The 15,798-nt window shown below is 37.7% G+C and overlaps 1 protein-coding gene across 2 annotated transcripts in view; it reads right to left on the bottom strand.

Moving 5' to 3' along the window:
* The window catches only part of dnm1a (dynamin 1a), a 123,659-nt gene that overhangs the window by 39,958 nt on the left and 67,903 nt on the right, over positions 1-15,798 (bottom strand). For both annotated transcript variants that reach the window (XM_056457197.1, XM_056457198.1), the window contains exon 15: positions 12,273-12,386. In XM_056457197.1, the coding sequence (XP_056313172.1) occupies positions 12,273-12,386 (114 nt within the window). The remainder of the gene's footprint in view (positions 1-12,272; positions 12,387-15,798) is intronic.

The raw sequence follows: 15,798 nt of genomic DNA, 5'->3' as shown, positions 1-15,798 counted from the left end.
CTAAAAATATAAGAAAACATAAAAGAAACTCAAAATGCACCCCTCAGAGTAAACACGGTAGGTGTATTTCTACACACACACACACACACTATTATCTGCTGTTTCACTCCACTGAACTATAAATAAATGCCAAAAACTCTTCAGCACTGGCCAATCTAAAGGGTTAATGCTGACAACTGATGATCAACAGTCAACATGACACAATATACCCCTAAATCCCACCAGGGAAATCCAGCAACACTGAAGAGTGCATGATTATCTATTTACAATCAAATAAATGTGATTATAATGGAAGTCAATGAGGCAAAACCAGACAACATAACTAAAGAGGAGTCAATCTGAACAACACACAAGGGTTGACAAAGATAGATTGGGATGTTTATTAATGCATTAGTAAATGTTGAATTATGATTAATAAATGCTGTACTAGTATTGATTACACTGAATATTATGCTGCTTATTTAAACTGCTTAAGTAAAATGAGTTGATAAAACACAATTCTTAAGGTTTAACAACTTAATTGTTTTACGTTCAAGCCAATTTAATTTATAAAAGCAATTAACTTTATTTGTGTTGGGACAACATGAAGGAATTGTGTGAACCCTGCGATTTTTACAGTGTATTATTAGTTTCATGCAGTGGTGTAGTCCTAAAAAAAAGAGGTGGTGTACTATTACACCGACCCAAATTTTAATTGAAAGTAAACAAAGAAATGATGTAAGTCAATGTTTCTTTGATTCATTAGCTATATTTTATATATATATATATATATAATTTATTTATTTTTTAATTTTTTTTACATCAGTTACCTGTAACTATTAACTTCCACAACGAAAAGGAAAAACAAATACTAAGTCAATGTTGTCAATGTAAGTCAATGGTTACAGGTTTCCAGCTTTCTTCAAAATATCTTCTTTTGTGTTCAACTGAAGGAAAAAAAAAAGTCGAACCGGTTTGGAACAAATTTATTAGTTTTAAAGAGAGATGCTAATAGTTTAATCCTAATTAATGATTTATGTGTAGCTAATAGTGAGGCTAATAGTCAGGAACAGATCCTTTTGGGGTAAACAAAGAAAAATATCCATTTTTAAGTAAGAATTTAAAATAATACACTAAAATATGGGAAGTTTAATCAGAAAAATAAGTGAGTATACCGAAGGGATGTGCAATTATTGATCCTCAGAACTGGTAATACCCAAACAGCTCTAGGAAAAAAGTAGGCATACTGAGTATACGTGCGTATAGCAAGGACTACACCACTGGTTTCATGTTATTAAATACATGAACTAATGAAACGTTTTATTTCCTCGCCTATATTCTCCACTATATTAATGATTAGATTTTAAGACTCACTTTTTTAGCTTATTTGTGAGGCGTAGGTCTATTTTTGATCTGTTATTTTTATATTTATTCATTTGTATATTGCACATATATTTTGAACCTTTATTTTTAAAAATAATCTGGTCACATTTTATTTTGCATACAATTCATGCTATTGAGAAACCATGAACTAATACTTATTGCCTAATAAAATATTAATGATCAACTTATTAATAGTTATTAAGGTATATTTGGGTTTAGGTGTTGTGCAGGGATGTAGAATAAGATCATAGTTTATAAGTGCTAATAATAAACAGTTAATATCTTAATAATCGGCAGGTAACACACCAGTAGTAAATAATGTGTATTGTTACTTAAATTAAAGGGCACTAATTAGGCAAAAATCACTTTTATCAGGGGTTTAATTACAGGTGTGTGAATATCTTCAGCCTCTAATGGTCAGCATGAATTAATCAGACTTGATGAATGAAACACTTTGATTGACATTCTCCCTTTGTACGTGTCATCAGAGGGGGAAAGCCCCGCCCACTAGTGCCCATCTCTCCATCTCATTAGCATAAACAGCAGCCCTGAGTGAGAAGCAGCCGTCTGTCCATTAGCCATTAGAGTGTTTGAGCTGCTGAAGATAATGTCAGCATAGACTAAGAGGATTATAGATGTGGAGTTTTAGATGAAGCAGCGACAGGAGCGACATAGACTGACAGAAGCATGAAGCATACACTGACGTCAATATTTTCACACAGATAATGCTAGTCTTGTTTTTAAATTTGCCACTATGCTGACGCACAGGCATCTGTAGCTCCGCCCTCTTCTGAAAAGAGCACAATCTCATTTGCATTTAAAGCGACAGTCACCAAAACACCACAATTAGAATCAAAGCCCAATAGAGTCAGTTTCAGAGAGCGAGAAAACATTATCTGTGTGCTGAAACTTCACTACACACTCTAGAGATATCAGAGACACATCTTACAGCTTATAAAAAGAGGAAGAATAGGTGCTCTTTGAATCTCATTATAATTTTCTGAACCTAATACTCTGACCAGGCTCTATTTCTCATGTCAGCGCAGATTTCGGAAAAACAATAGAGATATTAAAGCTTTTGTGTACTCATCTGGATTAAGTTCAACACTAGTGAATTACGCAGTCAGCGAGAGAGAGAGAGAGAATCAAAGATTAAACAGTTTTTCAATGAGTCTCATATGAAGATCTTCAGACTCATCTTTCACACGCTCGCAAACTTCCAGACAAATCTAAACCAGACGAGCATGTTTCCACTTAAGACTTTCCTGGATCACAGTGTTTCCTGATCCAATGCTCCACTTGTGCTTTCAGACACACACACACACACACACACACACACCGCAGTGACTCACAAAACTCATGAAGAAAGAAAAACCTGCATGCAAAATGACCCATGGCCTCAATGGGCTGTCAATCAAAAATACACACACACACACACACACACGTTTTATTTAGTGCATTGTGGGGACATTCCATAGGCATCAGTTTTTATACTGTACAAATTTACTAACCGTATTTTCTATGATCCATTTTACAAAGCCATACAGAAACTATGACGTCTGTATTATTTATAAGCCTTTTGAAAAATAAAGGCATCAGCAGTGTCCTCATAATCCACCTTCTCCTGTAATATCCCATGCCATTATATAAGTGTGTGTCCTTGATATGTCCCTAACACACACACAGCTGTAATGATGTATAATCTCTCCTCTCCCACTAAACACACAGCAGACACCCTGCACATTTACATCTTTAAAACTCTTTATAGTCTGATTAATGAGCCCTTTACCTTATGGAGACCAAAAACAGTCCTTAAAAGGGTTAAATTTACTGGTGTTGCTTAAAGTTGAGTAGCGCCATCTAATGCAAGCAGTGATTTTGCACACTCTTCCTCTTGACGTCAGTGAAAATCGCTTGCGTTTGAATCCGGAAAAGCGTCTCGAAAAACGCAAACGAAAATCGCCCCGGTGTGTACGAGCCTTGAGATGTAGAAGTGTAAACAGGGCCTAAGTGTGTGTTTTTCCACGAGCGGGTTGCTGCTGCGACTAGGTCAGGGTTTGAGGATCGGCATCGTGATGTCTATCAGCGATGGACGATGGTATTGTTTATCGACCCAACCCTAACACCCATACACACTCATTCACACACACACACACACACACACTCATACACTACAGCCAATTGAGTTGATCAATTCCCCTGTAGCGCATGTGTTTGGACTGTGGGGGAAACCCACGCCAACACGGGGAGAACATGCAAACTCCACACAGAAACACACACTGACCCAGCCGGGGAATTCTATAATATGATTAAAATGTCTTAGTGTGTGTGTATCTTGTATTCCTTACATTGTGGGGACCAAGTGTCCCTACATGTATAGCAATACCAGTAAATTTTGACCTTGTGGGGACATTTGTTTGGTCTCCATGAGGAAAACAGCTCATAAATCAAATAGAATATATCTATAGCTATACAATTGTGTGTGTGAGTTTGTGATATATCAGGACACACACTTGTATAGTACACACATAATATACAGGAGCTGAATTATGAGCACATTGCCCATGGCTTCATTTTTTGCCCATGGATTCAAAGTGTCCTGTAAGGTTTGGGTTTAGGGGAGGACCATGGAAATAACATACAGTTTGTAACTTGTTTACAGTATAAAGACGATTACGTCTGTGAAATGTCCCCACAATTCACAAAATGAAACCACTGTGTGTGTGTGTGTGTGTATTTTTGATTGACAGCCCATTGAGCTGGGTTTTACTGGTTCATATTTGCATGCAGATTTTTCTTCATGTGTTCTGTGAGTCACTGCAGTGTGTGTAAGTGTGTGTGTGTGTGTTTTGATTGACAGCCCATTGAGCTGGCTTTTGCTGGTTCATATTTGCATGCAGCTTTTTCTTCATGTGTTCTGTGAGTCACTCCAGTGTGTGTGTGTGTGTGTGTGTGTGATAATAGGAAGCAGATCCAGTATCACCAGCGCTGCCTGTTCCCCCCCAAAACCAGCAGCAGTTTACAGCACAGAGGGAAAAGTCAGCTTTAAGTGCGAGCCTGAGTGCTTCAAGAGGGCGACCCATGCAGGAAGTGATGTCATCGAGACGCTTGTTGATCATTTAGACAGAGAGTGATGAGGGTCTCGACCCCAGCCACCAGAGGAGATGAAAACATGCGTGTGTGTGTGTGTGTGTGTGTGTGTGTGTGTGTGTGTGTGTGTGTGTGGAGGACGTTTCTGCTGCTTTCTGAGCTCATTAGCGAGTGTTTTACTTCTGAGTGGGATTGTGTTAGTTTTGGGGCTCTGAGTGCTGGGAAACCGACATCACCAGCCCACGATAAAATAAATACAGCAGTGTGTGTGTGTGTGAAGGAGACTTTGTGTTCGCAGACAGATGAAAGTAGACCACAGCGCCCCCCCCTCCTCGTCGTCTCTGCCCCACATGCTCCTAGTTAGAGTGACCTAAACCAGTTAACCACACACACACACACACACACACACACACACACACACACACACACACACACACACACACAGTTTCTTTGAAAGTCAATGGTTTTATGAGGAGCAGCCGTCTCTTGGTGAGTGTGTGTGAGTGTGTGTGACAGGTCAGACTCTGGTATGCACATGTGTGTGCCAGCTTTTCATGAGCACTAGTGAGTCGTCTACCTAGACTGCATCCTAAAGTCAACAGAATGCATTGTAATACAATAATGCACAATTACATTCACTCATTCATTCATTCATTCTCCTTCAGCTTTAATCCCTTATTTATCAGAAGTCACCACAGTGGAATGAACCGCCAACTATTCCAGCATATGTTTTACACAGCGGATGCCTTTCCAGCGACAACCCAGTACTGGAAAACACCAATACACACTCATCCACACACACACTCATACACTATGGCCAACTTAGTTAATCAATTCTCCTACAGCGCATGTGTTTGGACTGTGGGGGAAACCAGACCACACGGGGAGAACATGCAAACTCCACACAGAGCTCATAAGCTGCGTTACCTGCAGATCTTGATGGTCAATTCCCATTTGTGACTGCCGATTTTGAAATCTATTAAATGTGCAGTATGTAGCACTGACACCCTGTGGATGAACTAGGTACTGCACTCCCAACTCAACACACTTTTTCACCCGGCCCTCAGACAACCACACAGCTATAGTTCGTAAACTCAGAGCGCAGTAAATGGTAGAGTTCATAAATCATTCTTTTACAGTGCTATTTGTTGAAATAATGACAGAAAAAATGACTTTTAGATAAAGGAAAACAATAGTGTGAGACTGAAAACAGCAGCCAGAACAGAAAACAACATCACATTTAGCTTTCCCACCACCATGGATGATGCATTTCAAATGCCTCACATTAGCACTCATTTGTTTTGTCTATTTTGATGCAAATATTATATGTTAAATATATAAATGGTCATGTTAAAAAAACAAAAACATCTAAATATTAAAAAACTCACAGATTAAAGATTCTGATGATGGTTTAACATGTAATAACAGTCTTGAGACGGGATCATATGGAAGTAACTGAAATTGCAATTCATCGACTGGCCACTGGGGACTGACTCCAGAAACTAACAAATCCTCATAGACTGTCATGTTAAAATGGCCAGCTTTACAGCAGATGAACTGGAGTTTACAGCCTGCTACAAAAGATGATTTTGGTGTATATAGCAGGGCCCGAAATTAACCTCTTTGCTTGGTTGCACTGGTGCTCCTAACCGTAAAAATTTAGGAGGACCAGCCAAAACTGAGTGGCATTTTAGTGGGATTTTTTGAGTGATTAAGCTCAACATAAGAGTATTTATTTGTAACAGAAATCTTTGTGACACTTCGCTGCCCCTTCTGATCAGTTTCATGCTGAAAAGCAACTTTTAATTGATTTATTTTAAGGCGTACAGAGCCCAAATGTGTTTCACTAAAATAAAACCGCACCATAACATTTCAACATTGATAATACTTCAGTAAATGAGTTTTTTAAATCAGTGAAATAATTATGATACATTTCTTAAATTAAAAATGCACCCTTGATGAAAGCTTCTCTTACATTATATTACTAAACATATTGTAAAAATGACATTTAAAATAAATTAAACACTCAAATTTAGAAGCATAAAGAGTAAATGAATTATATATTATTATTAAATGTATATGCATGTTTTGTAAGTGTTTTCAGAATTTTTCAGAGTTGAGTGTTTGTGAGAGTGTATTTGTGTGTGTGGATTTGAGTTAAACATTCAGTCATTCACTTTAGTTCGACTTTATTCATCAGGGGTCTCTATTTTAGCATGTGTTTTACACAGCAGATGCCCTTCCAGCTGCAACCCAGTACTAGGAAACACCCATACACGCTCATTCACACACATACTCATACACTACGGTCAATTTAGTTCATCAATTCCCCTATAGCGCATGTGTTTGGACTGTGAGAGGAAACCCACACCAACACGGGGAGAACATGCAAACTCCACACAGAAACTCCAACTGACCCAGCCGAGACTCGAACCAGCGATCTTCTTGCAGTGAGGCGACAGTGCTAACCACTGAGCCAAAATGTCGCCTGAGTTAAACATGTTGTCCATTAATATGTTGGCAGTTCACTAGTCTGTCTGTTCATGTAAATATACTGAAAACACGACTGACAATTGAGCGTATTGTAACCAACAGCATCTTCCTGCAACATTTTTTAGCATTTCCTTTCTGAGAGCCTGAGAGCTGCAGACAACACCATCATCATCCTCATCCCCGCTCCTACAAGCTTCATTTAGCAGGAAAACCTTCCAGCGCTGGAGAATATCCCACGCCAGAGGAAAAAGAGAGTCAAGTCAGCAGAACAGCCAACAACAAAAAACGGGACGGCTTAAAAATAACCCAGTTGAGATCATTTCTTTGCTATTGCGGAAAATTGATCTAAATAATTCCACATAAAAGTGTGGCGCTGGAGCTGGGGGGAATAATGATTGGTGAGCAGCAGCCGTGATGGCGCCGCTGTTTGAGGGAAGCACGCGGGACATTTGAGGCACAAGTCCAAACTAAATCAAGACAGTGTTGCTTTAACTTTGAAGCAAACGTTCAGTTGTGATGCGGTCACGAGACACGGATCCTGACGGGAAGAGCTGAGCTCATGGGCTGCGTTTACAGTGCTCAATTCCCATTTTGCAATTGTAGCTGATTTTTTTTATCTTCTAATAAATGTGCAGTATGTAACACTGACACCCTGTGGCTGAACTAGGTACTGCACTCCGAATTCAAAACACGTTTTCACCCGGCGCTCAGACAACCACACAGTTATAGTTGGTAAACTCAGAGCTCACGTAAAACAAAACTCCACAGTGGTGTTATAAATAAAAACTTATAAATAGTTGCAAGATTATAATCTAGTTAATCAAGTTAGTTTAAAATAAGGACCATTAAACGTATGCATTCTTAAAAAAAAAAAAAAGTTTGCTGTTTTAACTCAACTTTGGGTAAAATATTGACAAAAGCACAAGTGGGATTATTAAAAATATTAATATTTATTATAAATAAAATGATTTTCAATATTATTAAATGATAACATAATATATTATATATTATAATACAATTATTATTCTAAATAAATAGCAGAAAACAATCCTAAATGTAGGCGACGCGGTAAAGCAGTGGGTAGCACTTTCACCTCTCAGCAAGAAGGTCGCTGGTTCGAGCCTCGGCTGGGTCAGTTGGCATTTCTGTTTTCATGTTCTCCCCGTGTTGGCATGGGTCTCCTCTGGGTGCTCCAAATGTGAAAGGCCCCTAACGTCTTTATTCTGGGATTACCACTCTAAATGAACACATTTGCAGGAAGTAAATCATATCTCAAAGCTTCCTGGGGCACAGATGATTTTTACTTGGGCATGTTTTTTTAGCACCGTCTCCCCGTGCTGCCCCCAGCAAGATGCGATTGGGCGATTACCCATATTGCCCATGCCTAAATCTGCCACTGCTCCCGTTCATGAATTCTCTTGCGGTGCATAATGGGATATGGTAGCATATAGTAGTAGTATTAGTAGTAGGACAGTAGTATGTCATCCGGGTACTTCTCACATACTGTTTGTTGAATTTTATGAATTCGGACATACAACTCAGCTTGCATACTGATTTTAGTGTACTATATAGTATGGAAGTATGCAATTTCAGATGCAGCCGTTAAAATTCATACATAAATACATGTATAAATACATAAATATATGTTTTTAAAAAAATCTAAATATTAAAAACTTTCACAGATTTAAGATGCTGATGCTGACTGAAACCATTGTTTGTACCAGGTTAACGCGTCATAACAGGCTAATGAAAAGAGTCCATACGGAAATAACTGAAACTGCAATTCATCGACTGGCCACTGGGGGTTGGCTCCAGAAACTAACAAATCCTCATAGACTGTCATGTTAAAATGGCCAACTGTACAGCTGATGAAAAAGTGTTTACAACCTGGTACAAACTATGGTTTTGGTGCATATAGATAATATTAGCCTTCATGACAACTGCTAGGGAGATGAATTTGTTTACAGCTCAACACATGGTTCCCATGCTTCTTATAAGGACTTGAATTTCAGTCATATGTATTCAAGGCTTTGAACGTGCTTATAAACAAATACTGAAATTTAGTTTATGGTTTTATTTTAACAACTGTACTCGACTGCCAAAAACAACAAAAAACCTCTCAAATTGAATTCTTGTACAAAAACACTGACAAATGAGGCTGATTTTATTAATATTTCAGAATACCAGCAGTATTGAATTGAACAAATTTTATTAAAGTTCTTTTGAACACAGCTGTTTAATACGGTCTGCATTTTTGAAAATTATTAGACATCTTTAACTTGTAAATGAAATATTAAGGATAGTTAAGACTTTCCTGGCACTACATATGCTGGAGTGTGAATTACAGACGTGCCTGATTTAAAAAGAACGATGCTTTAAAGTCCTTGATTCTGCTGTTCATGAAAGCGTGAAAACCTGTCATCGGTTTAATTCATATTAGAGGTTTATCGAATCACGGTCGATTCGTACGGATCACAACACACGGTTCGGAACACACGTGACCCGCAGATTAATACATTTTTTCACTTGTAGATTAATCCTAAATTTGTAACGAGCACAGAGAGATCGCCTCTCGCGTCATTTAAATCACATGTATGAAAGCATTCAGGCTTTTCTGTAAAATATGATGATGACTGAAGAAGTTGTGGTGGGTTATTGGGGATGTGTTGGGTTTCTAAGGTTATTAAAGGTGTTTTCGGTCTCTGCTTGTTTATCCTGCATTAATGCATTCAGTGTAAGCTGCAGGATTAATCATTAAAAGATCAGGATCTCAACACCCACGCAACATACATTATAAATGATGCTGATTTGCAGATGTTTATTAATCCTAAGAGATTCAGTCTTTAGTCTTGTGAATTAGTTATGAAGTTACAACAGTCAAATAACACAGAAGTACTGGGAGAACAGTTCATAGTTCAGATAAAACCACTGATGTTTATGGTAAAGATTAAATCACCATCATATTAACGCGACACTCAAAAATGAAAGTTGTAGGCAGCAGTTACATTATTTAACCAGTAGGTGGCGACAACCAGCCGTCAAAAATATGCCACTGAAAAATTTTTTAATAATGATCATCTAGCAATGAAACATGAAGCTTTAGGAGTGAAGAACTCAATCATTTATTGAAGATGAGACTAAAATAAATACGGGTTGTACAAATGGTGTTAGATTTCTATATTTAGCGTTATCAGCAACAGCAGTAGACTAACCATCACAATGATGTTCCATACATATTACCTTTTAACGCTAATCTCTGAATAAATACTTCATCGTAGGCAAGCTATAATTCTATGTAATCTTTATTTCCCACTCTTTCAACCCCAAGCACAACAGAGACCTTCCTACTATATGTTTTCGAGAAAATTCTGTAAGTTTGCTACATCCACCTAATGCGCTGGAAAATAGACAGTGGGCAAGCTTAAGGAGCGAGTGTCGCCTGGGAGGGGAGACATTTAAAACAAAGACAATACGCATTTGCATTTATTTTATGCATAACACAGTATTACAGTCTTTATGAAGTGAATATGATGTTATCACACATTGTTAAATAAATGATCTTTTGTTGAATAAATGCTTTGAATCGGGGATGTTTAAACATCAGTAGTGGATGATGAGCGCATGGCGCAACTCTCTGCCAGAGAGAGCCTGAGAGACGGGCTGCAAACGCTGTTTGGATCATCTTTGTGCACTGATAATGTTTATATTGATGTAAGGTCAGTCAAGTTAGCGTTAATTTGCATGAATTTATTGTTTTAATATTTTAAATTGTCATGCTGTAATAAAATAAACATGATATAAAAAGTAAATGATTGTGAAGCTATTTAATTTCAAACTTTCATAAAAGAGTCATTAAATATATCATTAACTTCAAGTTAAACTCAATAATAGTATATTCTGACATGAGTTTTTAATAAGACTTTAAACAATGCCCATTTTTACCAGTGAATTAAGTATTGCGCCCTGTACAGAACACTATTTTAATCGTGTATATACGTTAATACCTATCATCTTCCCCACACGTGACGGCGGTACTTTTCCCATCTTTTCTCAAAAACTACTGGTCCAAAAGATGTCAATCAAAATTTGGATTGTGGTATATTTACAGTAGGTATTCACCCAGAGAATGATCACACAAACACGCTTATCTGGCTCTCAGTGACGGAGGAGTGGTTGTCTGAGTGCGCTAAATCATGAAAAGTGTACGGAACATGGTTAGTCTACGTTAGTAGGAACAGTTTATTTGTTCACAGCACAGAATATTTTAGTAGATTTTTCTTCAGCTGATTATTTCTTCATTTTATTTGTAATTAAATTACAGCTTCTTAATTCTGTTTGTTAAAACCAAAAGTGTCTTACAGTGCTGTTTCTGTAATAAATGGAAAGCAAATGACATTTGTCTCCTCCCCTTTTTGGCTGATCCAAAAAATGGTCCGATCCGTGACTAAAACCCCATAATGTGATCAGAACTGGGAGATTTGGCATCCGTTACACTGCTCATTCATGTTAAGCCTGAAGTTCTGCATAATTAGGGGGCGTGGCCACTTGAGTGACAGGTCTCTGCTGCTCGCATTCTTGCCACCTCAGCTGATTCCAGCTGCTTAACTCATAAATATTGTATAAATTATATAATATTATTGTATAATATTAAGCATAAATATTGTATTTTTCTTTTGTTTTTTTGGCTTTACACAGTCATATTGCCTTTTGGGATTATTTGCTACCGTTATCAGATACTATGGCATGCTGTGTGCACTTGTGCATTCCAGTCTGGCCTCCATTTCCCCGGTGAGGGAAATTCTTCTATAATTTGATCTATACATGTGTTTGTTTTTATTTAAGATCATTTATTTCATATTTATCATTGTCTTTAGCACTCCAGAATCTGACACTAATCTCTGTGCCTCTGAATGGCTGTACTTCATTTGTTTCCGTTTGTAATATTTATATTATTTGCTAATTAAACACCCCCTCATGTGTATGTTTATAACTCTGAATCTGCCATGTGTCATTCGGGAGGCTGCTTCTGTCCTCCAGAGGTCACAGTTTCAGCTGCGTCCGCATACACAGAGAGCCTTCAGGACTGAAACTGAGTGCACTGTTTTGCCAACTGGCAACCCGGGGATGCTGAAATATAATTGGTTAAACCAACAGTGGGCGGAGTTACAGAGATCAAAGCAGAGACAGACATTCTGACATGGAACACACGTTCCCAAAGCAGAATAACTGACTGACCAACCCAACACATCAATAAAGCTGTGTGTGTGTGTGTGTGTGTGTACGTGTGTGTGTGTGTGTGTGTACGTGTGTGTGTTAAAAAGCCTCACCTCGTCATCCTTGTACCAGGACAGTGATTCTGCTGTCAGGACAAACCAGTACTCTTTAGCTCCGCCCTTCATGATGCCAATGTTATTGATAGTCAGCCAGCCCTTCCTGATCACCTAAAACACACACACACACACACATGAATACTAGATTAACACTGCACACTACACAGTCTACTGCACTACAGTCTGGGGGATGAACAGAAATATACAATACGCTAGTGTGTGTGTGAGAATAAATGTGTGTGTTTTATGTGTTAATGTGGTATCTGTGTCTGTTCTAATCACAGATTTTGGACTTGTGTCCTCATAAAATTACGAGTAAGCTCCGTTTTCCTTTACCTTTTAATAATTACAGATGCGTGAATTTTATTTACGCACAAAATATTTATGACAGCGTGTGTGTAAGAGAGAGAGAGAGAATATTTGTGTGTGTGTGTGCGCGCATTTCTGTGTGAGAATGTTTGTGTGTGTGTGCGCGCATTTGTGTGTGAGATTGTTTGTGTGTGTGTGTGTGTGTGAGAATGTTTGTGTGTGTGTGTGTGTGTGCGCATTTGTGTGTGAGAATGTGTGTGTGTGCGCGTACATTTGTGTGTGAGTGTGTGTGTGTGTGCACGCGTTTGTGTGTATGTGTGAGAATGTGTGTGTGTGTGCGCGCGCATTGTGTGTGAGAATGTTTGTGTGTGTGTGTGTGTGTGAGAATGTTTGTGTGTGTGTGTGCGTGCATTTGTGTGTGAGAATGTTTGTGTGTGTGTGTGCGTGCATTTGTGTTTGAGAATGTTTGTGTGTGTGCGTGTGAATGTTTGTGTGTGTGCATGTTTTATTGTTTGTGTGTTTGTATGTGTGTAAACGTTTGTGTCTTTGGGGGTGTGTGTGTTTGTGTTATTGAGAGATTAAGTATGTGTGTGTGTGTGCGTGTGTGTGTGTGTGTGTGTGTGTGTGTGTGTGTGTGTGTGTGTGTATTGTATATGTTTGTTTGTGACCCCAGACTGTAAAGAGTGTAGACTGGCTCACACACTTCACTATATAGTTGTACTGTGACTCACTTCTGCCTCCAGTGGACAGAAACAGAAACACACCAGTAGAAAACAGCAGCAGATGCTCTAGTTAGCACATCTAGTGTTTATTCTCCTCTTCTGAATATAATAAGAAGCATATTTCTGCTGACTACAACAGACTCACATGATGTTAGTAAAATGAAAAGGGGAAAATCTGTTTAAAGATTGGCTTTAAATGCTGATTGCAGGTTTTTAAAGATATTATTAATACTCATGTTGATCATGTTGTTTTTTATTTTTATGATTATTAAAGAATCTTTTGCAGTACATTCACTTTACAGTAATTTACCGTTTCACTATGATTATCTTTTAATAATAACGACATCATACTCTGCAGAAATTAGGGCTGCACAATATATGGTTTCAGCATTGATATGACGATGTGAGCATTCGCAACAGCAGGATCTGCAGTGTTGAGTTTGGGTTATGTGATTGTTGAAGTGAGGCCGATGGCTATGAGGATTTGAAAAGCATTCAATAGCCTAGTGGTTAGTGCGTCGACATAAGTTGCAGTAGCATGTCAGGGCGTCCCGAGTTCGAATCCTGGCTCGAGGACATTTCCCTACAATGATCAATTCTTTCCATATAGAGATGTTCAAGTCATCTGAATTGTACTAATATTGCAATATAAATCGAAAGAAAACGAAATATCACAAAGTCCGAATTTTCCAACATCGAGCAGCCCTAGCCGAAACAAAAACAATGTGTACAATATTAACCTCATTATCATTTAAATATAGCAAACATGATCTATATCCCAAAATATTTTAAATAAACCACAATGAAACTGTATTACGAGACAGTTTTATTAAACAATTATATCAATCAAATACATTTTAGTCGTCGTTTGTTCATTTACAGATACCAAACTTGTAAAATGCATGCCTTACGTTTGTGTGCGACATTAATTTCTGAACATTTTCAGCTTCTTTTTAACAAAACCATGATCATCGGGATACTTCGACCCTACACAGATCTTAATTCAGCATTTCTACGATTCAGCCAATTAAATTTTTAGGGTCAGGAGAGAAGCTTAAAGGCGATCGCACAAGCCTTCACAGCAACATGGACACCATCAAATGGTGTTAAAGTGTCACATGCTGTGTGCATAAGGTATAGTTCACCCAGAAATGTCATTTCTCTCTTCATGTAATGATATTTGCGATAATATGTAATAATGTATTTCAAATTAAAAATACAGACAGCGCCCTCTAGTGGATTTGTCATCTGAAACGAACATCAAAATGTACCCTAAATAATGTATTTCAAATTAAAAATACAGACAGCGCCCTCTAGTGGATTTGTCATCTGAAACGAACATCAAAATGTACCCTAAATAACGTATTTCAAATTAAAAATACAGACAGCGCCCTCTAGTGGATTTGCTATCTGAAACACAACAAAATGTACCCTAAATAAAAATAATAAATAATGACGGCTACTTTAGTGAACAGAACCTGCATAAGCTGTGAATAACAAGCAATAAAGTTGTAAATAACGTTCAGTTTGTTGCACAAAGCGATCGTTTGAGGGCCGCGCTGATAGAATGATTTGCATGTGTGTGTGTTTTGTCCAACACAATCTCACGGCAATTCGTAACGTTTTGATTTAGTGGCTAATTCGTATGAATTCGTACGTTTTCATACGATTTGCTCATCCCCCAATGACAGTTGGGTTTAGGGGTGGGGATAGGTGCCACGCCTCCTTTTTAAAATCGTACAATTTCGTACGACTGAACTCGTACGAATTCGTATGAATTAGCCACCAAACTGGCAAAACGTAAAATACTTACGTTTCCTCGTGAGATCAGGCTGGTTTTATCACAGTGACGGCAGCCATGAGCTGCATTACGAAGTGAAACTGAAACTCGCCGCACATCATTTAAATGATCATAACGCATTTTACTGTCATGATTACGACAAGCAGTTGATTTGTTTTTTCTGTCACAGCGAACACAGAGTGTTGTGCATGAAAATAAATGTTTAACAGTGTCAGTATAGCTACTCTAGCCTATATATAATGTTGAATATAATGCAGGAAGGAATCTGATAATGACAAATGTCTGATTTTACCAGTGAAAACAAATGATCTAATAATGCTGACAATAACAGATGATGAGCACATGTCTTAAACATAATAAATCAACTTTATAATTATGAATAGTTATATTCTGATGTCATCGTTTCACTGTGAATAAACAAACAGGACAAGTCTGTTCAAGTCCACCATAATGACTGTACAAAATTGAGCATGTTAAGCAACAGTAGAGCGACACACAGGCCTGATATTAGTGTTGTTTTACCATCTCGTCACTTCAGAATTATAAGGTTCTATCTGACATTATTGTCAAAATTCAATTATTGACATATTCTTATTAAATGACAACTTATTTACATTATTTATTTATTTATTTATTTACATTATTTATTTATTTATTTACTTTATTTATTTATTTACATTATTTATTTATT

The sequence above is a fragment of the Danio aesculapii genome, chromosome 5 (assembly GCF_903798145.1).
Source record: "Danio aesculapii chromosome 5, fDanAes4.1, whole genome shotgun sequence".
Taxonomy (NCBI): domain Eukaryota; kingdom Metazoa; phylum Chordata; class Actinopteri; order Cypriniformes; family Danionidae; genus Danio; species Danio aesculapii.
Note: the sequence above shows the minus strand (reverse complement) of the source record. Positions and strands in the feature narration are given on the sequence as shown.